Below are 26,318 nucleotides of genomic sequence, written 5' to 3'. Positions count from 1 at the left end.
CAGAAGTAATAATTATTTGGTTTGCTGTTCTTCCAGACTTAGACATATACATAATTAAGCAAAAATGTGTTAATAGCTGACACTTGTCACTGTATACAAGCACTGTTGGAAGTGCTTTACCATGGATTAACTCTTAATCCTCACAGCGATCATATGTGTGTGGTAGGTACATATCCCTATTTTACGTGAACTGCACTGAGACTTGCCTCCTCCCTCCCACTTTGATGTAGACATTGTCTTTTTATAGCTACATACTAATCCATTGCATCAATACACTGTAACTTATTTAGCCAACCCCTATTGGTAGGTAATTTGGTTATTTCTGATTCTTTATTATAGGTAAATTAGAGTTAACATCCGTATATATTTTGCTGCCTGTGTTGGTATTTCTGTGGGATAAATAGCTAGAAGTGGAATTATTGGGTCAGAAAACATGCACATTTAACATTTTGAGAAATACCATCAAAAAGATTGTACCACTTTACAACTCCATCAGTAGTCAGAGTGCCTCTTTGCCTACACTCCCAACCAACACTGAATCCTTCAATATTTTTGCCACTCTGATAGGCAAAAATTTATCTTTCTTTTCTTTGTTAATAAGAAGGAACATCTTTTCATATGTTCATTGGCCATTTTCATTTCCTATTGTGAATTGCATTTCCCCATTTTTTTAAATTATGGAAGTATAAATGACTACCATCTCAGTGTACTTAACTCTTACACAAGACTGAAGAGAGACCCTTTTCTGCAGCGTTTCCTGTCACATTCCACTGCCCACAGTTTAGTATACGTTCTTCTGATCTCCTTTCCATAATTTCCATGTGAATATACATACACATATAAATGCTGTTTTTACATAAATAGGGTCATATATGTATTCTGCAGCTTGCCTTTTTTTTTTTTGTCTCAGATCCTGAGGTCTTTAAATTAATGGTTGAATAGTATTCAGTACTATGAAAATACCATTATTTAACTATTCCCTTATTTTTTTCTTTTGCTATTACATTGCCGAAGTAAAGATCTCTTTCATAGCTCTTTGTGCACGTGTGTGAATATGTCTTTAGAATGGAGTATAATGTAGATTGTTGGGACAAAGGGTGTGCTCTGGTAGACCCACCTTAGCCTTCCCAAAGGCCCTCATAACTTTCTATTTTCACCAACTGTATAGAAAGTGCTCATTTCGCCATATAGCCTTACCTACACTTGATAATTTTTATCTGATGGACAAAAAAAAAAAAAAAGGATGATTTTGCATTTCCCTGGTTAATGGTGAGGTTGATTACATATATTTATTGGCCATTTATAGTTTTATCATGGATTGTTTGTATCCTTTACCTGCTCTTCTGTTGGGTTATGTGTGGATATATGTTGTTTTTGTTCAGCATCTCTTTCCCCATCTTGTGATAACAGAATCCTTATTTATTGTGGGGAACCCATTCCCTGTGGCTTAGGTGAGTACATAACCAGGCCTGGCCCTCCTGAGTCCCACAGCTCCTTAGCCACAGTGATTAAAGAATGGGCATGTAACTCAAGCCAGGCTAAAGAAAGCCCTCAACAGAACTTCTGCTGGAACTCTTGGAAAGAACGCTCGACAGAGATCTCACGAACTAATGACTGTGTAAGACTGAAAATTTGTACCATGTGGAGCGAGTCTGAGGGGAAACTCAGAGGCTAGCAGAAAGGAATGAGAACTAAGTTCTGATGTCAATTTTCTGGAGGCCCTAGATCCAGCTGTGCCTAAAGCCTGCCCTACCTCTGGACTTTAACGTTTTGTGAGCCAATAAAGTCCCTTTCTTGTTTAAGATAATTGAATTGGATTTCTGTCCTGATTAATATAGGTTATTTGTATTTTCTTATCAATTTTTAGAAAACCTTTGTAATTTTAAATTCTAGACTTATACTTAATGCACTACATAGGTTAATAAAATTAGCATGGTGTTCCATGATTTGGCCTCTCTCAACCTCTGCCATTTGTTACTCTACACCACACACCACACACATATACTTTAAATTCCAATAATAACTGAACATTGGTGTTGGCATTGTCTATAGATGAAAAACTTCACACAATCAGGTCTTTGGCATTTCTCTTCTGTCCTTCCTACAGATTCATTAACTTGGGACTCAGGCAGGATTACACTGCTGAGTCTATGCTGTACCCACCTCCAACCGTTGCTCCTGGGGTGTTTCCCTGAAGCATCCCCTGTATATGACTTCCTCCCCATGGCCTCCACTCCCCTGCCTCCCCCCAAGGTTCTCTGGAGTCCTCTTTTTAAAATTTTCAGGCCTGTGGATTTGAAGTTGCTCAGGTCCAGGAGTGTTCTGGGGTTTACATCTATTGATTTTGGAAACTATAGACGGCAGTGGAAAAAAAGGAAAGCATATTGTTCGACGTGATGAATGGTAAAGAGAAGATATATTGGGAAAGAAAGGATCACAAAACATCAAGGAGGAAGAGTATTGCAATTTAGATAGGTTGTCCAGGGAAGATTTCACTGATAGTGAAATTTGAGAAAAGATACAAATGAGTATAAGGAAGTCCATGAGACTCTGGAGGAAAGATGTTCTAGGCATGGGAACAGCAAGTGCGAAGAACTTGATGTAGGAGCAATGCCCGATTTGTTCAAGAGACAGCAAGAAGGCCAGTGAGGCTGGAGCAGAATGAAAAGGGGGAAAGTAGTGGATGAAGCCAGAGAAATGAGTTAAGGGTGGAGGGTAGGGCCAGATCATGGAAGACCTGGTTAGCCATTGGTAAGGACTATGACTTTTACTTTGAATGAGATGAGAAACTGTTAGAGGTTTTGGGCAAAGGAGTGTAATGAGTAGGTGCTGAGAATAGAACAAAGCAGTGTCTAGCTATCTCGTTTCTTTAAATTCTTTAAAAATATAATTCTATAATATAACTATTAATATATAAACTAATATATAATAGGAAAAGTTTAGAAATAGAAATCACCCCAATAGTCACCCATGAGTCCACATAGTAACAGCCCATTAACATTTTTATGTTCTCTCTATGCCTATATTATTCTCTATATACCTATCCCCATCTATACCTATTATACCATGTTTAAAACAGAAAGAAAAATCTAGAAGACAGTAAACAAAATGTCCGTATCTTGGTTTGCTAATCTTAGTGCCTCTTTCCTCTTAACTTTGGATCAACTGTGCTTCTGCCTGAGGCTAGCATCTTCATTGGATCTAAGCCACCCTCTCACACCTACTCAAAGACATACCCCAATAATCCTCACCTCTTGCATTATCAAATTTTCCTCTCCTGAATTTTTTAATTAGCATGCAAACATACTTTTTAAAAGTCACTCACATAGCCTTCGGACCAAGATGACTAACCTGCCTGAACAAGTACAATACCAGACAAAATATATCAGAAGCAAAGGATGGGAGAGACGTGATCCCTGAAATGGGAAACGTGAAGCAAACTTGGGTTCCCTCAGTTTACTGCCTGGAGAGAGTTTCTAGGCTACAGCACAGGGAGGGAGAACTCAAGCAGACCTTGACCGTATTCCTAAATTGAGATGATGGAGCAAGGCGCCCTGAGAGGCCAAGTGACTAGATTGGCAGGGCAGAGTACCAAAGAGGAGAGACCTAAACGCTGGAGGTCTGCAGAGGGTCCCTCACAAGTATTCAGTTGATTGCTGATGAACACCTGTGTAAAGAAACTACCTGAGGTGGGGGAAAGAATCATCCAGAAGAATTAGGGGGAAAAATCACTGGAACTCACAAAGTGCCAGTAATAGTACCATCGGTGAGGGCAGAAAACCTCCTAAGTCACAGGACGTCAGAGCAATGGCTCTCAAACGATGGCAGTTTTATGCCCCGCTCCACCCCCGCCAAGAGACAATTGGTAGTATCTGGAGACATTTTTGGTTTTCATAACCAGAGAAGATGGGATCTACTGGCATCTACTGGGTAGAGGCCAGAGATGCTGCTAAACATCCTACAATGAATTATCCAGCCTTAAATATCAATAGTGCTGAGGTTGAGAAACTCTGGGTTCGAATAGTAGAGTCTTGCCTGCATAGGAGAAAAAAATGAACCCTAGACTAAACACTGCCTGAAAGATACTTAATAGCAAGACCTAAGAGGATAAAACTGCCCAAGTAATTTAAACACATCCCAGAACAAAGCTCAAGAATATATATATTAAAAATATTCAGTACCCAACAACATACAATACAAAATGACTGGCATCCAATCAAAAATTGGATAACTCGTAAGTCATGCAAAGCAGGAAAATACAACCCATAATAAGAAAAACCACTCAATCAAATTGACCCAGAAATGACAAAGAATTAGACAAGCTCATTAAGACAATTATTAAACTATTCCATGTGATCAAGAAGCTAGTGGAAGTATTGAACATGCTCAGTAGCAACATGAAAGCTATTAAAAAGTCAACCAAATTAAGCTTTTAGAGATAAAAACTACAATGTCTGAGATTTTTAAAAAATGCACAGATGGGATTAACTGTGGATTAAACATAATAGAAGAAAAGAATTAAAAAATCATGGTAGATAAGACATAACAAAAGAAACCATCCAAAATGAAAAACGGGCAAATAAAACACTAAGAAAAATTGAACAGAGCTGTAGTACAACTTCAAGCAACCTAATATGTTTAAGAGTAATTAGAGTTCCTGAAGGTGAGGGGAGGGAGGAGGAATAGCGAAATATTTGAAAAAAGTAATCTCTGGGACGCAGCTCTTATTGGTAAATTTTTAGTAATGAAGTACTTATACTAGAAAAAAAAAAGTCTCAATTTCTTCAGCTTCCACCTTAAGAAACCAGAAAAAGAATAAATTAAACCCAAAGTAAAGAGAAGAAAAGAAAGATTAGATTGGAAATCAACAAAATAGAAAACAGAAAAACAAGAGAAAAATCAATTTCTGTACTCTGTTTAAACCAAAAGCTAACTTTTAAAAAAGATTAATAAAATTGATAAACTTCCCGCCAGACTGATCAGGAAAGAAAAAAAAGTTGAAGATACAAATTATAACAGGAATGAGAGGTGTGACATTACTGTATATTACACAAATTCTTCTCCACATAAAGAGTGCTGCTAATCAATGGGAATTCCCTGGTGGTCCAGTGCTTATGACTCAGCGCTTTCACTGCCGTGTCCCAGGTTCAGTCCCTGGTTAGGGAACTGAGATCCCGCACGCAAGCTGCATGGTGTGGCCAAACAAGACAAAACAAAAGAAGAGTGCTAATCAACTTTGCTAACTTCCATATTGCTGATTTCAATATTCATTTATTACTTATATTGCTTGAGCCATCAGCAGTATTTTGCATAATTGATGTATTTTCATTTGGCTTCAAGAAACAACATGCTTGGTTTTTCTCTACCTCATGGGACATTTTTTTTCAGCCTCGATGCTGGTATTTCCTCACCTCTCTGGACTTCAGTATGTTGGAGTGCCTGAGGGCTCAGTGTTCAAATCTCTTCTTTTTTCTACCTATGTTCACTTCCTAGGTAATCTCATCTGGTCTTAGATCTTTATTACCTAGGACTCCAAAATCTATATTTCAGCCTAGATCTCTTCTCTGAACTACAGGCTCATATATCGCTTTGCCTACTAGACATCTCCACTTTGATACCTGCTTTAATCTGGGTTCCTAAGAAAACAGCATAAAATTAAACCTTATTGTTAATACTTTATTGGGGTGATGCAATCCCGGAACAGGATGACTGAAGGTAAATGAGCAGTGAAGCAGGGGAAAAAGAGAGAACAAACACAGGTGGGTGTTACTGAGCGTCTACAGCATAGGCACAGCTGTTTGCTTAGTCTCACTGACTATCTTCAGAGGGCAAATGGCATGAACTATGTCATCTCACCTCACCATGGGGTAGGAAGAGGGAGAAGAATTTTCTGCAGGCTCCCCTCGCTCGCCCTCTGGTCAGTTTCCACCACAGAACATCAATTCCACACTTCCAGGTGCACCATTCAGCCTCTCCAGCAGTCAGGTTCCAAGACAACGCAATAGCACAGGAGTGGCAGGCAAGAGATCCAGCGGGAGTCAGTTGCTCCCTCTGCCTGCAGCCCGGTGGGCCTGCAACCTGAAGGGTTGGTGCAGGCAGTCTTCTTAGAGCGTCATCAGTATCACAGAGCAGAAACTCTGGCCCTGCAAATAGGCGGAGGCTTATAAACTGGGCTTGGTACAGTGACTAATTAGGCATCTTAAACCCAACATGCCCCCATCACATTTTTAATTTCTCCCCAAACATGTTCTTCTTGTAGTTATCTTCACCTTAGAAAGTGGCAGTTTTGTCCTCCCAGTTGGTCAGGCCATAGTCTCCCTGATTTCCTGCTTGCTCTGCTTCACTCAGCTCTCCCCACAGCATCCAGATCATGTTCAGACTGTGTCACTTCTCTGCTCAAAATCCTCTTCCTCCTCGCTCTGTTTGAATGTCAAAGGGGCATTGTGTCTGTAACTTACTAACAATTCAGGGAAAACTTAACATATCTATATATATAGATATAGATATATCTGGGCATGTAGCATAAGTAGATAGAGAATTATAAAGCAAATGTGATAAAATAATACTTGGGGAATCTGGGTGAAGCAAATATAGGAATTCTTTGTTCTATTCTTGCAATTTTTCTATAAGTTTGAAATTATCTCAAAATTCAAAGTTAAAGAAAACTTAATGGCCCCGAAAGGGAGAGAGTGAATTACTAACGGAAAATCAGGTAAGGTGCTGTTATCGAGAAAGCTTGGGGCAGGGAGAGGGAGAAGGGAATATTGAGAAAGCAGTTATAAATATCCCCTACAGCCATATTTAAAAAGAAGACGAAGAGCTATGTTTATGGATGTGTAAAAAATTTATGATAGGGCTTCCCTGGTGGCGCATGGTTAAGAATCTGCCTGCCAATGCAGGGGACACGGGTTCGAGCCCTGGCCTGGGAAGATCCCACATGCTGCAGAGCAACTAAGCCTGTGAGCCACAACTACTGAAGCCCACGCGCCTAGAGCCCATGCTGTGCAACAAGAGAAGCCACCGCAATGAGAAGCCCGCGCACCGCAACGAAGAGTAGCCCCCGCTCGCCGCAACCAGAGAAACTCCGCACGCAGCAATAAAGACCCAACACGGCCAAAAATAAAACAAATAAATAAATTTATTTTTTAAATGTTTATGATACAACAATGGGAAATTTTTCATTTGCCATCATCAATATCATTTTTGGAAAAAAGTACACAAATATATATGTAGAATGGCACTCATCAAAATACTAAGTTTGCTAAGTAGGCTTCTGGAGATAAATGACTTTTATCTTTATTCTTTTACATAGTATCTTTTTTTTTAACAGCAAGCTAGCAGCACATTTATAATCAGCAAAAAGAAAAAAAAATCAATAAAAGTTAAAAAAAACTTTCATTTAGATCATGGGTCAGCAAACATTTTCTGTAAAGGGCCAGATAGCAAATATTTTCAGCTTTGAGGGCCATAGTTTCTGCTGCAACTATGCAACTCTGCCTTTATAGCAGAAAGCAGCCTTAGATAACTCACAAACAAATGGGTGAGGCTGTGTTCTATTAAAACAGTGGCTGGCTGGCCTTCCTGCAGTAGTTTGTAGACCCCTGATTTAGAAGAATACTTTTTCCCTAAAGCATGGCTTACAGGAAAGGAATATTCTCATTCTTCTGGAGTTTTCTATAGGGCCCCCTTGACCAACTGACAGTCTGGGAATTCCACTGGCCCCATGTAATTAGCTATATCATTGAGTAAGCTGACTAAATAAAATTTAATGAAAGCATTTAAACAGAACCACATTTATAAACAAATAACAAACACCTTGTCTGGAGAAGTGTAGTGTAAGTGATAAATATGCATTGTATGATATTGTAGATAATTAGATTCAGTCTGCCTGCCACTGGATCCCAACTGTTGGAAAGAGATTCCTTTTAATGTGCCCTGGAGGCTCGGATGCAGCTGCCTGACATCTGGAGTGATCAAAGGCCTGAAAGGCATCCTAGGGAGATGCGGAGAAATGCGTGTGCCAAAATCCTTGGGAAAGCCATGCCTCCTGGTCTAGTTCCAGGAAGGAAATCTTCTTCTGTAAGGAACGTAATCCACAGCTTCCATAAAATTAGTTGGGTAGTGTATTGTCTTTTTCTTTTACCGTGAAGAGATTGTGTAAGATTGCTTTATTTCTTCCTTTAATGTCTGGAACTTTTCCCTGCTGAGATATCTGGCTTGGACTATTCTTGATGGGAAAATTTTAAGTTACAGATAATTTCCTTTTTTTTTCTTTTTGGCCACCCCGGCAGTGAAAGTGCCACATACTAACCACTGGACCACCAGGGAATTCCCAATAATTTCCTTAATAGACACAGAGCTATTTAGATTTTATATTTCTTTTCTTTTCTTTTCTTTTTTTAAAGCCATTGAGCTGGACATTTTATTTTAAATTAATTAATTAATTTAGTTCTGGGCTGTGTTGGGTTTTTGTTGCTGCACACTGGCTTTCTCTAGTTGCGGTGAGCAAGGGCTGCTCTTTGTTGAGATGCGCAGGCCTCTCATTGCGGTGGCTTCTCTTGCTGTGGAGCACGGGCTGTGGGAGCGTGGGCTTCAGTAGTTGTGGCTCTCGTGCTCAGTAGTTGTGGCTCGCGGGCTCTAGAGTGCAGGCTCAGTAGTTGTGGCGCACGGACTTAGTTGCTCTATGGCATGTGGGATCTTCCCCAACCAGGGATCGAACCTGTGTCCCCTGCATTGGCAAGTGGATTCTTAACCACTGGGGAAGTCCCAGATTTTATATTTCTTATTGTGTTAATTTTGGGTAAATTTTATAATTTTTTAGGGAAAACTATGAATCATATCCTTTATATTACACTTGTAGTGGCTGTAGATCTGTGCTGATGGCCACTTTTGCATTCCTTATGTTGACAAATGGGACTTCTCTCGGTTTCTTGATCAGTTTTGCTGGGGGATTGTCAATTTAATTCTTTCTCAAAAATGAGCTTTTGGCTTTTTTTTTTTAAAAATGTGTGCTTTCTATTTCATTAATTCATGCTCTACTATTTCCTTCCTTCTATTTTCTTTTTTTAAAGAAACTGTTGATTTTTCATCAACTTCATTTCCATTTTCTCTTTAAGGTCTATGGGAGAACAGCTTAAAGCCAATCAGTGGTCGTCCCTCCCCATTCAATGTCCTGAGCAGTGGGAGCTGCAGACCAGTCTTCAGGAGGGAACTGCTGAATAGGCACACAGGGGACCTACACATCTGCAGACCAGTCTGGGATCTCAGGTTGAGTAGCAGTAAACTCAGGAGTTAGAGCCGTCCATTCGCACTGAAATTCCTCCTTGGTCACAACCTTTTCAGGTGTGGCCTGCTCTTCCTTTTCAGCTTCTTCCAGGTGTGTGTGGAAGTAGAGATCAGGAATGACCTCCCGTGGGTGTCCACGGGCGATGGTGCCACGCATGTGCAGAACTTCCAGGGTCAGCACCCACCACCTCGGACCCCCTGAATGAGCTCCCTTGTTGCTGTAGGGAATGGCAATGCCCGCAGAACACAGAGTTGAGTCTGTGTTACACAGAGCAATGGTGGGCAGGTCAACATAAGACACCTGTGTGAGAGGCTGGTGGGCAGCCCTGGGGTCAGTAACCACCAGAAGTCTCTACTCCTGGAAGGCTGCCTGGATCTGGTGAGTAAAGCTTCCAGGAGTGACACAGTCAGCAGTAGGAGTGGCTCCAGCGGCAGCAGCAAACTTCAGCACAGCTTGCCGGCCGGTACTTCTGGAGGATACGACACTGACATCTGTTGAGTTTTCAGTGGCATCAATGGCACAGCTACCAGCAGAACCCTCTCCCAGATTCTCTTCAGATTTATGAGGCAGATGCCATCACTTTTCCTTTTGTAGAGGCACTGTTGCATTTGGAAGTCGAGGCTGGTGTCACCCTAAGTGGGTTCCTTATGTAAGGAATTTGAGGACCTCCTCTTCCTTCATTTGCAGGACATCAAGGGCTCTGCACATTGTGAATATTTCTCTTTAAGTTATGATGAGAAACCAGAACAACCCTTATGGACCTCATCCTACTTGCTTTAGATTTACTTGCTATTCTTTTTCTAACTTCTTGTGATGGATACTCAAATCATTGAATTTTAGCCTTTTTTTCCCCTAATAATATCACTATTATCCAGATAAAAATATATTCTAATTTCTATTGCGCTTTCTTCCTTTACCCATGGGTAAGTTAAATTGTTTTTCTTAATTTCCAAACATTTAGGAATTTTTTTAAGTGTGTGTGTTATTGATTTCTAGCTAATTTCATTGTTATGTGAAAACATGTGCTAAGTCTGTGCTGTCCAATATGTAGTCGCTAACCAGATGTGGCTATATAAATTAATTAGAATGAATAAAATGTAGTTCAGGCACACATTTTAAGTGTTCAGTAGACACATGTGGCTAGTGACTACTGTGTTGACTATGGTGTCTATTGTATTGAACAATGCAGGTAGAACACAGAATATTCTATCGCACAGCCCTACTCTAAACAATTTCAATCTGATGAAATTTGTTGAGGCTTGCTGCATATGCTTGTTGAATATACAAACCCGCATATGCTCAGTTTTGGAAAATGTTCTCTGTGCACCTAAAAAGAATCAAGGTTTCTGTCACTGTTGGTTGTACTGTTATCTAATATGTCCATTAGGTCATTTTGTTAATCATATTGTCCACATATACTATATTCTTAGACATTTTTTCTGCTTGCCCTCTTTTACTAAGGGAGTTGTGTAAAAGTCTCCTACTAGGATTGTAGATTTATCTCTTTCTCATTTTAGTTTTGTCAATTTTAGTTTTATATACTTTGAAGCAAAATTATTAGATGTATACACTTTTAGAATATTTCTATTTTCTTGCTAAATTGACTCATCAATAGAAATGTCCCATTTTATCTCTAGTAAGACTTTTGCTTTAAAGTCTACTTCTTGTTTGATATTGGTACAGCGATTAGCCCCTTTCTTTTGGTTAGTGTTTGAATGCAGTATCTTTTTTCCGTACTTGTATTTTAAATTTCCTGGATTCTGGTAGTTGTATCTCAAGTAAGTACTACATGATTAATTTTTTAAATTCTAGTCAAGAATCTTTGTCTTGTGTCCACTTGCATGTAATATAATTACTGGTGTATTTGGGCTTACATCTATCATGATCCAATTTGTTATCTATTTGTCTTGCCTATTTATATTCTTTTTCCCTTGCCTTCTTTGAGATTAATCAACAATTTTTTTTTTTTTTTTTTTTTTTTTCCGGTACGCGGGCCTCTCACTGTTGTGGCCTCTCCTGTTGCAGAGCACAGGCTCTGGACGCGCAGGCTCAGTGGCCATGGCTCACGGGCCTTCTCGGACCAGGGCAAGAACCCACGTCCCCTGCATTGGCAGGCGGACTCTCAACGACTGTGCTACCAGGGAAGCCCTAATCAACAATTTTTATTACTCCATTTTACTTTTTGTTAATTTGTTAGTTATATTCCTCTTTTACTCTAGCGATTACAACATGCACCCTTGGTTTATTAGAACCTAATATAAATTAGTACTTCTACAATCTCTCTGAGAATGTATTTAGTTCCTAACGTTAGGCATTATTATCTTTTCTTACAGTTAATATTCATTTAGATTTACCTTCAGATTTACACTTTCCATGGTTCTTCATCTCTTCCTAAACTGTTTTTTCCTTGTGCCTGAAGAACTCCTTTTAGTATTTTTTGTTTGAGTATGTGGGCAATGAATTCTCTCATTTTTGTTTGTCTGGAAATGTCTTCACATTGTCTTTACTTTTGAAAGTTATACTTCCAAGATATTTCATTATCTTCTGGCTTTATGTTGAGAAGTTAAACCTCAGTCTATTTGTTGCTTATCTGAATATAATGGTTTTTCCCCTTTTTTCAATTTTTCTCTTTTTCTTTGCTTTTGTTAGGTACTATGATGTCCCCAGGTATACTTTTCTTTGTAGTTTTTGTTGTCTGTGGTGCTCCTTTAATGTATAATTTGATTATTCATGAGGGTTGGGAAATTCTTGACCACTCTTTCTTTAAATATAGCCTTTGTCCCATCATCTCTTATTTCATTTTGAGACTCAGATATGTGTATGTTAGGCCTTTTTTTCCATATCAGATATGATTCCTAGGCTCTCTGCTGTATCTTCTACAATTTTTCCCCTCCACGTTTCAGCCTTCATGTTTTCTACTTATGTAGCTTTCACTAACTCCCATTTCAGTGTATCCAAGCTGCTAGGTACTTCATGTAAGTGGGATCATAAGATATTTGTCCTGTGCCTGGCTTATCTCACTTAGCATGATGTCTTCAGTGTTCCTCCATGATGTAGTGTATATCAACATTTCTTTTCTCTGTAATGCTCAGTAATATTCTACTGTATGTATACACTGCATTTTGTTTATCCATTTATCTGTCAATGGACATTTAGGTTGCTTTCAGCTTTTGGCTATTGTGAATAATGTTGCTATGAACATCAGTGTACACACATTTGAGTCCCTTCTTTCAATTATTTTGGGTATACACCCAGAAGTGGAATTGCTGGATCATATTGTAATTCAATGTTTACTTTTTAAAAAATAATTAATTAATTAATTTTTGGCTGCGTTGGGCCTTCGTTTCTGTGCGAGGGCTCTCGAGCGAAAGCGGCAAGTGGGGGCCACTCTTCATCACGGTGCGTGGGACTCTCACTGCCGCGGCCTCTCTTGTTGCAGAGCACAGGCTCCAGACGCGCAGGCTCAGTAGTTGTGGCTCACGGGCCCAGTTGCTCCGCGGCATGTGGGATCCTCCCTGGACCAGGGTTCGAACCCGTGTCCCCTGCATTGGCAGGCGGATTCTTAACCACTGAGCCACGAGGGAAGCCCTAGCATCACATTTCTTAACTGTCTTTTCTCCTTCATTTTAATTTCCACTTTATTCTTACTCTTTTAAGTACATGCTTCAGTCATTATTTTCCTAAACACTTAAGCATGAGGGCAGGAATCATTTTTTCTTCAGCAGCACTCAGTACAGTGCCTGACACTGAATATTTATTGAATTAATGACTAAGCACCATACTCTACATCACTTCTTATATTTTCTCGCTTCTGTGCCTTTGTTGATTATTCCCTCTCTGCCTTTATGCCTCTACTCCCATCCTTCAAAACTCAAATCTCAGGAGTTCCACAAAGCTTTTCCTTTTCTTTCCAATCAGAATTGAACCCTACCTCCTGTGAGCTCTTATAAGCATCTTGCCTAACTTTATGATTATATTGAACCATATATTTTCTGTATACATCAGCCTTTATCACTGTACAGTACATGTTTTTTGGGGACAGTATATTCTTTGTGTATACTACAAAACCTAAAAAAATGCCTTGCACATAATAATTTAACAATGTATGTTAAATTAAAATATTAATTGGATAATTATGGGGATAGTCAAAGTAAATGACAGTAGCAGGATTTTAACAAATGGTTAATACCACAAAGACAATTTTTCTTACTTTTAAAAACTATTTGTTTTTCAGTTGAAAACATTGTGTACACATGGCATATTATCAATATATATGTCAGAAATCAACAAACAAAACAAAGTCTGATGAATGTTGCCATTAAAAAAAGATCAATAGGTCTTTTTATTTTTAGACAGAATATGCAATATCAATTAGTCATGTGGGTGTTACTTTAGCTAACATTTTTGTTCAATCTATAGATGACAGACAGGATAAACATAGAAGTAGAGAAATATCCACACTTGAACATATGGAATTATTTTTTAAAAAATTGTTTCACATATTTAGAAACTGTAATTAAATGGTAGTGTTGAAGAAGTAATTTCAAACCACTAAAGTTTATGGATGGGCTACATTATTAAGAGCAAAAAAATTCATGTTTGCTGTGAACACCACAGGAACTTGAAAACTCATGCTCACTAGGAAGACCAAAACTTGGCCACCCCCACAAAAAAAAGGATATTTCAGAAAATGGGGCACTAGAGTTATGCAGTTAATAAGTTTAATACCAGAATAGCATAGCATGTTCACACAGAGGGAATTTAATAACTAATGTTTGCATAAGGTAGGATTCTCCAGCTTTCAGGAGATAAGTGGTATGCGAATTATCAGAGTGAATGCCAATTAAGATATGGGAAGGGTTTAAATTTTCCCTACATTCGCTAAAATAACTTCTGTGATATGCAATAGGTGATCTGGGCTCACAAAAGGTTTGAGATTATAACACTAATACATTTCTTTCTGATTGCACACAACACCACACTGGTTTTTACAATATCTGATAAGGTTCTGCATTAATATGGTTAGACATTTCTTATAATGATAAAACTTTCCTCTTGTGCAGTGTTTGAATAAAACACTAGAGCTTTTCTTACATTACAGCAGATAGAATTTTTTCCCATTGTTTCTGACATTCAGTAAAAATTTTTTCACTTTGAAGGTTTTTCCAACAACTCACAGGATTCCTCCTCAGAATTTTTCTTTAGTAATGTCTGAGCTCTGAGTTAAACTTTCATTATAAAAATTGAATTAATATGTTTTCTCTCTAGTGCGTGTGGTCTTTTTTAATGTAGCACAAGAGTTGAGCATTGATTAAAACCTTTTTCATAATCATCCATAGCATTCATAAGATTTTTTTCTGGCAGAGTGTCTCTGGTACCGAATAAAGTTGGTGTATACACTAAAGGTTTTCCCATATTCATCACATTTAGAGTGTCTTCCCCAGAATGGACTTTCTCATGATTAATAAGATCAGAGAGTTGGCTAAAATGTCTGCTGCACTGAACACACCTGTGGGATTTCTCTCCAATGTGGATTCCCTGGTGTTCAGTAAGATCAGTGCATGCGCTAAAGGCTTCCCCAGACACATCACATTTATATGGATTTTCATTAGTGTGGATTCGTTGATGGTTAATAAGATCAGAGCGTCGACTAAAGCTTTTGCCACACTGATCACATGGATATGGTTTCTCCCCAGTGTGGATCCTCTGATGTAGGACAAGAGCTGAGCACTGACTGAAAGCCTTCCCACATTCATTACATTTATATGGTTTTTCCCCAGTGTGGATCCTCTGGTGCTTGATAAGGTCGGAGTTCTGACTGAAACTTTTGCTGCACTGTGTGCATGGATATGGTTTTTCTCCAGTGTGAATTCTCTGATGAAGAATAAGGTCAGAACTCTGACTGAAGGCTTTCTCACAACAATCACAATGATAGGGTTTTTCCCCAGAGTGTACTCTCTGATGTTTAGTGAGGTCTGAGCTTTGACTAAAACTTTTATTGCACTGATTACATGCATACGGTTTCTCTCCAGTGTGTATTCTCTGATGTTTCACGAGGTCAGAACGACGACTAAAACTTTTAGTACAATCGCTACATGGATAGGGTTTCTCTCCAGTGTGGATTCTCTGATGCAGAATGAGGTTTGAGCTTTGACTAAAGGTTTTCCCACACTCATCACATTCATAGGGTTTCTCACCTGTATGAATTCTATGATGTTTAATAAGGTCTGATCTTCGACTAAACATTTTATTGCACTGGTTACATGGGTAAGGCTTCTCTCCAGTGTGAATTCGTTGATGATTAACAAGATCTGAAAGTCTACTGAAGGTTTTGCTACACTGATTACATGGATAGGGTTTCTCTCCAGTGTGAATTCTCTGATGCAGAATAAGGACTGAGCTCTGATTAAAAGCTTTCCCACATTCATTACATTTATAGGGTTTCTCTCCAGTGTGGATCCTTCGATGTTTAATAAGGTCTGAGTTCTGACTGAAACTTTTGCTACACTGATTACATGGATATGGTTTCTCTCCAGTGTGGATTCTCTGATGTAGAATAAGATCTGAGCTCTGACTGAAGGCTTTTCCACACACATCACATTTATATGGTTTCTCACCAGTATGGATTCTTTGATGTTTTATAACATCAGAACTCTGACTAAAATGTTTGTTACACTGGTTACATGTATAAGGTTTCTCTCCAGTATGTATTCTTTGATGTTTAACCAGGTCTGAGCGCTGGCTAAAACTTTTACTACAATGACTGCACTGATAGGGTTTTTCTCCTGTATGTATTCTCTGATGTATAATAAGATCAGAGCTCTGACTGAAGGCTTTCCCACATTCATCACATTTGTAAGGTTTTTCACCAGTGTGGACTCTTTGATGTTTAATAAGGTCTGAGCTCCGACGGAAACTTTTAATACACCAATTACAAGGATAGGGTTTCTCCCCAGTATGAATTCTCTGATGCAGAACCAGGGCTGAGCTCACATTAAAGGCCTTTCCACACTTATCACATTCATAGGGTTTCTCCCAATGGGTTCTTTGATGCCTAATAAGGCCTGTACTACAAGCAAAGTTTTGCCCACATTCATCACAGTTATATTGTCTTCTTTTGAAGAGGTTCTGATCCTTTTCATTGAATTTATCCCCAAATCCACAGAATTCCCTGCATTCAGAATCCTGGAGAACATCATCTCTGGGGTTACCAGACTCTTCAGTCAATGGTTCAATTTTTGCTGTAATTTCCTCCTCGGAAGCCAGCTCTCCAACCTTGGCCTTAGTCTCACCATCTAGAACAATAAAATATAAATGGAATATGTTCTCCATACTGTAAGAAAGTTTCAGGTGAAATATATTAGTATTTTCCTACGAAAATACTGAAAATTATCTTCTGAGAGGGAAACTAAGAAGAATCAACAAGTAATGGATAATCGTTTATTGAAGTGGCTTATCAGATATGTTCTGTATATGTCTGTCACAGGAGATCTGGGAATACTGAAACCTAATTACAGTGATTAGGAAAGTTTGACTATATTAGAGCTAATACATAAACAACTTACTGACATATATAAAGTAGGCAGTATGAATGAATACTTGGGTGAAGGAGTGGGGGAGGAGGTGAAAGGGAGGGAGAGGAGGAGGAGGCAGTGGCAGCCAGGCTGTCACTGTGAGTGTATACCAACCAGGCTGGTCACATGTTGTCATTGGTGGAAAGAAAGAAGCATCAAGCTCAGGAATGGTTAGAAAAGAAGTCTGAATTTTCAAAAAGAGGTCTACATAGTCCTCCACCTCTTTTGCCCTGATTATTAGAAAGAAGTGGCCTAGAAAACATGATCCTTTTGGGAACAGCCATATTCAGTGACCAAACTTCCTTACTAAGGTATGTGGACCAGAAAAAGGTTAGGGAGGTAGGATCAGAAATCTCTTTTGAGTTGATTTTTGAGGAGATTATTCCTCTGCTCAACAATACCAGAGGCCTGTAATGGTAGAGAACATGGGAGCTCCACTGAAATTCTTGAGACTATCAGTCCATTATTAAGTGGTGTTTACTATAAAAGGCACACCATTCTCAGACAGCAAATGGTCTGGAGAGCTGAAAACATGACAAAGATTAATTTCAAGGGCTAAAGTCCAAAATCCCAAGCCTCCAAGTGGAGGCTTATCCTCTTAGCCAAAGGCAAAGGGTACTGGAAAAAGTAAAGTATTGCGGTAAATCTAAACGTGTATGTACTGAATGATATAAGCAATATGAATGTCTCATGGATTTTACAATATATATGTAGAGTTAAAATATATGGCAAAAATAGAACAAGAGGAGGGAGGTAAATAGAACTATAATATTACAAGGTCTTTGGGTTATCCTAGAAATAATAAATTAAGATAAACTGTAATAAATCAAATGTGTATGTTGTAACTTCTAAGGCAGCCTTTTTCAACTAGGGTTCCACAAGAAAATAAAAAGAAAATAATTTGCCTGACTATTTTCTTAATTCTCCCAAAGATGGTAGATAGCAAGTAAATCAATAGATGTACAGGAGAAACATTAATATGTAACTTAGTGGATGCCTCAGAGCATTTTGGCTTAATTCTCTCACAGAATCACATTTGAGAAAGGCTGCTATTAGGTGACAATTAAATAACAATAAAAGGATGTATAAACAATAAGCTAATAGAGAAAAAAACAGAAAAATAAAAAACTTGTTAACATAATTAAATTAGGCACAAAGGGAGAAAAAAGAAAAAGAAAAAAGAAACAAAATATGGGAAAATAACAAAAAATAAGATGGTACATTTAAATCCAAACATCAACTATGTTACATGTAAATTAACTACTTCAATAAAAAGCAAAGAAAGACCAAGAGCTAACATCATACTTAATGGTTAACATTAAATGCTTTTGTCCTAGGAACAAGGGAGGAAAATAAGGATGCCCTCTCAACTACTTTTATTCAATATTGTACAACTTTTACTCAATATTCATAGTAAATGCAATATAACATGAAAAATAAATGAGGCATACAAGAAGTCAAACTGTCTTATAGACTATGCAGTCACGTATACAGAAAATACTAAAGTGTCTTTAAAAAGTTATTAGAACTTGTAAATGGTTTATTAGTGCAATACACAAAACCTGATTGTATTTCTGTATACTAGCAATGAACAATTAGAACCTAAAATTAAAAACAATTTTTTGGGGGCTTCCCTGGTGGCGCAGTGGTTGAGAGTCCACCTGCCGATGCAGGGGACGCGGGTTCGTGCCCCGGTCCGGGAAGATCCCACATGCCGCGGAGCGGCTGGGCCCGTGAGCCATGGCCGCTGAGCCTGCGCGTCCGGAGCCTGTGCTCCGCAATGGGAGAGGCCGCAACAGTGAGAGGCCCGCGTACCGCAAAAAAAAAAAAAAAAAAAAAAAAAAAAAAAAACAATTTTTTTCAATTGCACCAAAAAAATGAAATAATTAGAAACAAATTCAATGAAATATGTGCAGTATCTACATAATGAAAACTATAAAATGTTGCTGAAATTAAAGATCTAATAAATAGAAATATATGCCATCATTTACGTATAGGAAGATTTAATATTGTTAAAGTGATGAAATTCTCCCCAAATTGATCTATGGATTCAATGCAACCCCAATCAAAATCTCAGCAGGCCTTTTCATAGAAACTGACAAACCGATTCTAAACTTTGTGTAGAAAGGCAGAGAAGGGTCTAAACAATTTTGAAAAAGAACAATATTAGAGAGCTTATACTCCCTGATTTCAAGCTTTATTACGAAGCCACAGTAATCAAGGCAGCGAGGTACTGGCATAGGATCGACATATCCATTAATGGAATAGAACAGAGTCTATAAATAGATCCAAACATATATGTACAACTGACCTTCAACAAAGTTGCCCATATAATTCAAGGGTGAAAGGGTAGTCTCTTTTCAAAAAAAGTGTTACAACTGGATATCATAATAACAAAAATTAACTCTGATTCTTTCCTTATGCTATACACAAAAATTAACTAGAAATGTAATATAAACCTAAACATAAAAGCTAAAACTATAATACTTCTAGAAGAAAGCAAAGCATAGATGACTAAAATTAATGCACAGAACTGAGAAAACAAATTTGTGTTGTTTAAGCCACCTAGTCTGTGGTTTTGTTATAGCCCTAGCAGGCAAATACAGCATGTTTTTGAACTTTATGGAATCATACCACATGTATTCTGTGACTTGTTTTTTTACTCAACATTATGTTTGGAAGATTCATCCACAGTCATGTGTGTAGCTGTAGTCCATTCATGTTCACTATTATAGTGTGACATACACCACAAGTGGTTTATCCATTCTTCTTCAATGGATAAGAACATTTTGCTATTTCAAACAATGCTGATATGAATATGCGGGTACATCTATCTTGATACACATATCCAAATGTTTCTCTAGGTTATATAAATTTAGGATCAGAACTGTTAGGTCTTCAACTAGACTTTTCCAAAGTGGTTAAGCCAATTCACACTTCCATCAGGTGTATATAGTTCACATTGCTCTATATTCTAACCAACATCAAGTCTATTCTCTTTTTAACCCAATACAATCAGGCTTTTTATCTCCGTAACTCCATCAAAACTGCACTTATTAAAGTCCCTAATATGCTTTATCTTGAAAAATCCAGTGGTCAGTTTTCAATCTTATTCTTGATTTGTTTGACATAGTTGACTACTCTCTTAAATCATTTGCTTTCTTCCTGCTAACTTACCTTTCTCCTGCTCTCCACACAACAGTCAGAGTGATCTTTACATGTTATCCTGTGTAAAGAGTTCCAATGGTTTCCCATTTCACTGGGAATAAATTCTAAGTCCTTACCGTGACTTAGAAGGTTCCATATGATCTGGTCCCTTTCTTTCTCTCTGCCCTGATTTCATTCTAAACCACCCCTATCACATGTCTACCCCAGGCTTATTACTCTGTTCCTGCTATATCTATGGGCCTCTGTCTTTTGCTATTCCCTCCACCTGGAAGACTCTTCTCTCAGATGGTTACAGCTTATTCTTTCACTTTGGTTATCTCTCTAACCAACTGTTACCACCTCAGAAAGGCACAATGTTGGTGGGCCCTGCATTTTTGAGGCAACAGATACCATAGTAAATGTGCTGAAATGACCAATTTGAGTAACTTGCGCAGTTGCTACTTTTGAGTGAGGCTTAGAGTAAAAAAGCGTTCTGCAGTAGGACCATGTTGCAATGCAAGCTGTCCTGTCACATGACCCTTATTAACCAGGATAACCAATGGTATTGGAAGTGTCTGCAGCAGTCATGGTTGCTGTATGAAGCCTCTTGCAAGCCTCTATAAGAGAACCACACTGGAGTAAGGCCATACTGTTTTCTGCCAACAATTTTCTAAGTGAAAAGCAGATCCTGGCTTGCTTTTGGGCACTAACAGAAACTTAATGCTTGACCACAGGGCACCAAATAACTATTGCAAACTGACCACTATGTATTAGTTGTTATTTGACCCATCAATTCATAAAATTGAACATACAAACCAGTATTCCATTATAAAAGCATATCTGGAAGACAAGTATATTCCATGTGCTAGTGACTCAGATTCCCATGGTACTTGTTCCTACTGCTCCACTACCTCTCCCCCTCAACCTATATTCATGGCCCTATGGGAATTCCCTATTACCAGTTAACAGAGGAGTAAAATGTACAGAACTGGTTTGTAGATGGGCCTGCCCAGTGTGTGGGCACCACCTGAAAGTGAGTACCTTTCACTTACACCCCTACTCAGGGGTGGCCTTAAACATGCTGGTAAAGGCAAATCCTTCCAGTGGGCAGAATTTCAGGTATACACCTGGTTGTCTACCTTCCATGGAAGGCAATATAGCCTAAGATACATGTATATACTGATCCATGGATAGTGACTAATGGGTTATTTGATTAGTTAGGTACCTGGAAAGAACAAGATTGGAAGACAAGAAATAAGAATTCTGGAGGAAAAGTATGAGGATAAACCAAAGAATGAATATGTTTGTGGCCCATGTGAATTCTCACCAAAGGGCATCCACTGTGGAGAAGCCTCTCAATCAGAAGGATGGACTTGGTGACCCATATTATGAATGTCAATCAGCCTTTTTACCAATGTTTGCCCAATGGACTCATGTACAAAGAGGTCATGGCAGCAGGGATGGAGGCTATATATGGGCTTAACAATACGGACCTCCACTTATCAAGGTTGATATGCCTATAATCATTGCTATGTGCCCAAGTAGCCAACTGCTAAGGCCCTAATAAGGTACCATTCCCTAGAGAGGAACCAGCTAGCCACTTGGGGACAGATTTATTACATCTGACCCCTTTTATTATGGAAAGGGCAGCAACTTCAAAGGACTAAATACATAGTCTAGATACAAATTTGCATTGACTTAAGAGAATGCCGTATATATTATGGTACTCTCTATAATATTACCTCCAAAGGAGTCATTTTACAGGGAAGGAAGTTAAGCGATGATCTAATACACATATAATTCATGGGTCTTGTCCCATCATCCAGAAGTAAGTGGATTGTGATAATGGTGGAATGATTAAATGTAGGCTCAGTTACAGTACAAGCTAGACAACAACACCTTGATAAGTTTGGGGTGCTGTCATACAGGATGTAATATGCGCATTAAACTAAAGGGTGATAAACAGTGTTGTCTCCCCCATGGCCATAATACATGGGCATAGGAACGAAGGGTGGTAGAGAAAGTAATGATGTCTCTTCTTACTATATACCTCATAATCCACTTATATTATTTTTGCTTCCTATCCCTATGATCTTGGGCTTGGTGGGTTCAGGGTTCTGATTCTCAAAGGAAAAATACTTCTACCATGGGACAAAGTCATAATTTTGTTAAATTTGAAGTTGAGACTGCTTCCTGCTTCAGCATTTTGGGCTCCTCAAACTGCCAAACCAGCCCGCAGAGATGGGGTCCCTCTACCGGCCAGAATGACTGATACCAATCACCAGTGGGGAAATGGTTGCTGCTACTGGAACTCAGAGGACTCAGTGGGGGTGCCTCGTAGTTCTCTCATGTCTAATAGGCCCAGTCAATGGTTCACAGAAGTAACCTGAAAGAGGCAGGATCACCAAGGACTCAGGTCATCTAGAAAACGTTTATTTTATTTGACTAGATAAAGAACTCTGTGCCACTGAGATTCTGGCAGAAGGCAAGGGCAATATGGAGTGGGTGATGGAAGAGGATAGTTATGACTATCAGCTTAGGCTTTGTGTATGCTGTTCTCCATCCCTTGTTGATTTCTGTAATCCTTCCCATCCTCTTTATGAAACTTTGAATTACCCAATTTGAATGAGCCATCTGTTTCCTGCCAGAATCCTGACTGATACATCTTATATAACCATTATCACTATCTGATACTACACTGTATACTTAAATATTTCCTGTTTCCCCTACTAGAATGTAAAGTCCTTGAGGGCAAAGGCTTCTCTGATTAGTTCACTGCTACATCCCCAGAACTTAGAACAGTGGCTGATACAAAGTAAACCCTCAGTAACTAATAATATTATTATTAATGGTTAATAATCATTAATAAGCTATGATCTTATGAACTAATAAACATTTATCAACAATAAATATTTGGTGAACAGTTAATTAAATGATTTGAAGGATACATTAATGTATTAATGTATCCAGTGACTACCTCTAAATGGTGGAGTTGTAGGTTATTAAAATTTCTATTTTGTGCCTTTCTGTATTTTATAAATGCACTTTAATATAATTATATTTCTTTATCATAAAAAAGTTATTTTATACACATTCTAAGAGACACAAACACATATAGTATGTATGTCAATTTAAGTAAAACAACAAGGAGGAGGCAGTGATTCTCAGGAAAGAAGACAGCTAGATGCCTTAGAATAGACTCTTAAGGAAAAACAAATTCTAAATACAGGAGAGAGAAACTAAATAAAATAAAATAAAAGATACTCCAGGGCTTCCCTGGTGGTGCAGTGGTTGAGAGTCCACTTGACGATGCGGGGGACATGGGTTCGTACCCTGGTCCGGGAGGATCCCACATGCTGCGGAGCGGCTGGGCCCATGAGCCATGGCCGCTGAGCCTGCACGTCCGGACCCTGTGCTCCGCAACGGGAGAGGTCACAACAGTGAGAGGCCCGCGTACGAGGAAAAAAAAAAAAAAAAAGATACTCCAAAACTAAAGACAGGCAAAAGATTTAGAGTAAAAGAAAAGGACAACAGGTTAATTTCATAGGCAAAACAGCAGTAATGGAAAGACCAAAATCAAAAAGCAGCAAAATATGATGTGGAAAAGAGAGCCTGCAGAACATCTGAACAAAGTCAGCACCAAGATTATCTTACTAAAAATAACAGTGACTACCATTCGTAAAGAATTTACTACCAGCCAGGTATCTGCTCAGAGCCGTATATATGGAATCTTATCTAGTGCTTGTGGTATCTGTTATAATAGTAATGGACCCCAATGATCCTATCTCCTAATATCTATATCCTTGTGTGGTTTTCTCCCACAATGACTCTGGAATTGGTTATGTGACTTGCTTTGGTCAATGAGATAATAACAAATGTAACGCAAACACAGGCTAGAAAAGTGCTTAGCATCCCTCTCTCTTTTTAAAGACTAGCTGCCCTGTGAAGAAGTCTAGGCTAGCCTGCCGGAGATACGTGACCCAAGCTATAGCCAGCACCAACAGCTGGACATGTTATAATTGATACCAACATAGACCCTGGCCCTAGTTGAGCATGAGTGATTCCAGAAGAAAACTGCCCAGCTGAACCCAGCCCAAGCCAATGACCTACAGAACCATAAGAAAATAACATGGTTGAAAAATGTCTTAGTGTTTTAGGTCACTAAGTTTTGGGGTCCTTTATTATGGAGTAATAGATAGACACAACCCTCAAAATAACTTCCAAGGTATGAGTTATTATACACTTATAAAGTGAGGAAACAGGATTATTTTTTTAAAATGTAAGTAACTTACTGAAGCTAGTAAATGACAAAGCTAGTATTTGAATACAGGTGTCAGACTCCAAAACTTTTAACTATGCCCCAACAGTACATGAGAAAGATGACTTGAAAAGATTTTAAAGGGCAAATACCAAACACTGACAGATTGGTAATAAAGTGATTATAATGGGAAAAATGGACGACACTGGGTACTTAAGAAGAGGAAGGAAAACCAAGAGAATTTGATTGACAGAATGTACAATAAAGCCATGGGCTTGGAGCACAAAAGAAATGGTACTGCCTAATACAGTGGGGAGTAAGCAATGAGGCATACCAATAGCACTTGAAGACACTAACATAGCAAGGTAACACGGCGCCCACCCCCCAACCCACCCAAACCACTAAGAAAGATACACACTGCTTCTCACCTGACAGAAGGTAGTGTTCTTGAGCTTCATAATTGAATTGGATCTCCATAGACTGCCACTGGACACTTGACACCTCAGGGAGCAAATGGAGATTTACCATTTCCTCACTAAGCTTTTCTTGTCCACGTAGGAGTCTGAGACCTGGAGGCAACTGGGCACCACCGGACTTGGAAGGGAATCATTGCGGAGACTGGAGATATAAGTTCTGAGACTAGACCACCAGGAGCATTCTCTAGATATAAAAGAAGTTAAAGAGAAAACAAAATCTCATTTAACTTTCAAGCGCTTTTCTTTCAAATTTACTACGCTTCTTTCCCTATCATTCAGGAGTCAGGCATCACCCCTCTTGGATATACATTCTCCATTCCAAACCTAGAGATCTTCAAAGATAATCAGGGGGTTAATGCTACCAAAATCAGGATATAACTGTAAAGATAAGGCAGGGGAGGGAATTTCAGAATTTTGCCCTAGCGATTAGCTCTATATTATTCGCTGCCCCTTCTACACCGAAATGACACTACTGATCCATCATCATGATCTGTCTCTCCCTCCTTCCGTTCTTATCACACTCACGCATTCGTCCGCTGATTCGTGTGAATGCATCCAAGCTCTGGATTCCACCCGGCCCCCAAGTTTCTGGTGTTCATTCAGCTGAACCCAACGCTAGTCAAGGGCTGACCGCGTACCAAAAGAACACCAGGCCGAGAACCGACCAGCTCGCAGTGCCCAGGAGCCGCGCCTGGGGGCCACGTCGGCAGCCTCGACTCCCCACGGACACAAGAAACAGCATACGGTTCCCCGGTGGCGCTGCAAGGCCGCCGGGGAGGGCAGATCACCCGAGTTCCTCCGCCTTCCGTGAGCCGACATCACCCATACCTCGATGTATTCTCCAAGTCACCGTCAAGCCTCACACCCTGTAAACCGGCCATCACCGCCGACCGCTCTAGGAATCTGGGAGGATTGCTCAGCTCTATGGCGCGCAGCTTCGCACGTGCGCACGCGCGGGGCGGGGGGCGGCGAGGTGAGGTGGGGGCGGGGAGTTGCCGAGATTTAACCTTGAACAGCTTCGGATCTGGCCCCAGCGGAGCCGTAGCTAGGGGCCTGGCTGGCACTATCTGCCAATGACTTTTTTTTTTTTTAAATACGTGTGTGTGTGTATATATACATGCACACACATAACTTAATCACTTCGGATTTTTTAAAATGAATTATTTTGGCTGCGTTGGGTCTTCGTTACTGTGAGCGGGCTTTGTCGCGGGCGAGCGGTGGCTACTCTTCCTTGCGGTGCGCAGGCTTCTCATCGCGGTGGCTTCTCTTGTTGCGGAGCACGGGCTCTAGGCATGAAGGCTTCAGTAGTTGTGGCTCGCGGGCTCTAGAGCACAGGCTCAGTAGTTGTGGTGCACGGGCTTAGTTGCTCCGCGGCAGGTGGGATCTTCCCAGACCACGGATCGAACCTGTGTTCCCTGCATTGGCAGGCGGATTCTTAACCACCGCGCCACCAGGGAAGTCCCCCTATCTGTCAATTCTTGACGTGAATGTCCGAAAACATCTTTCTAGAAAGCTCCCTGGGGCAGGGTAGGTTTTCTGACTACAAAATGAGTTCTTCCTTAATTATCTCTCTCTCT

At 39.5% G+C, this 26,318-nt stretch overlaps 2 protein-coding genes across 7 annotated transcripts in view; one reads left to right on the top strand and one right to left on the bottom strand.

The window, feature by feature from the left end:
- The window catches only part of ZNF24 (zinc finger protein 24), an 81,424-nt gene that overhangs the window by 31,964 nt on the left and 23,142 nt on the right, over nt 1–26,318 (top strand). Inside the window, exon 1 of one of the 2 annotated variants that reach the window (XM_024764420.1) lies at nt 26,204–26,268. The exons of the other annotated variant lie outside the window; for it this stretch is intronic. Coding sequence (XP_024620188.1) covers nt 26,229–26,268 — 40 coding nt within the window. The 5' untranslated portion in view covers nt 26,204–26,228. Of the gene's footprint in view, nt 1–26,203; nt 26,269–26,318 lie in introns of those variants that run through there. 2 annotated transcript variants of the gene reach the window in all.
- The window catches only part of LOC112412702 (zinc finger protein 271), a 47,411-nt gene continuing 34,691 nt past the window's right edge, over nt 13,599–26,318 (bottom strand). Inside the window, exons 1-3 of one of the 5 annotated variants that reach the window (XM_024764378.1) lie at nt 25,570–25,649; nt 24,694–24,925; nt 13,599–16,581 (exon numbers count right to left, since the gene is read on the bottom strand). In XM_024764378.1, coding sequence (XP_024620146.1) covers nt 14,570–16,581; nt 24,694–24,793 — 2,112 coding nt within the window. In that variant the 5' untranslated portion in view covers nt 24,794–24,925; nt 25,570–25,649 and the 3' untranslated portion in view covers nt 13,599–14,569. The other 4 variants (XM_024764383.1, XM_024764388.1, XM_024764392.1 and 1 more) reach the window with 4 other exon arrangements.

The sequence above is a fragment of the Neophocaena asiaeorientalis genome, unplaced genomic scaffold, assembly GCF_003031525.2.
Source record: "Neophocaena asiaeorientalis asiaeorientalis breed wild unplaced genomic scaffold, Neophocaena_asiaeorientalis_V1.1 scaffold210, whole genome shotgun sequence".
NCBI classification, from domain to species: Eukaryota; Metazoa; Chordata; class Mammalia; order Artiodactyla; family Phocoenidae; genus Neophocaena; species Neophocaena asiaeorientalis.
Note: the sequence above shows the minus strand (reverse complement) of the source record. Positions and strands in the feature narration are given on the sequence as shown.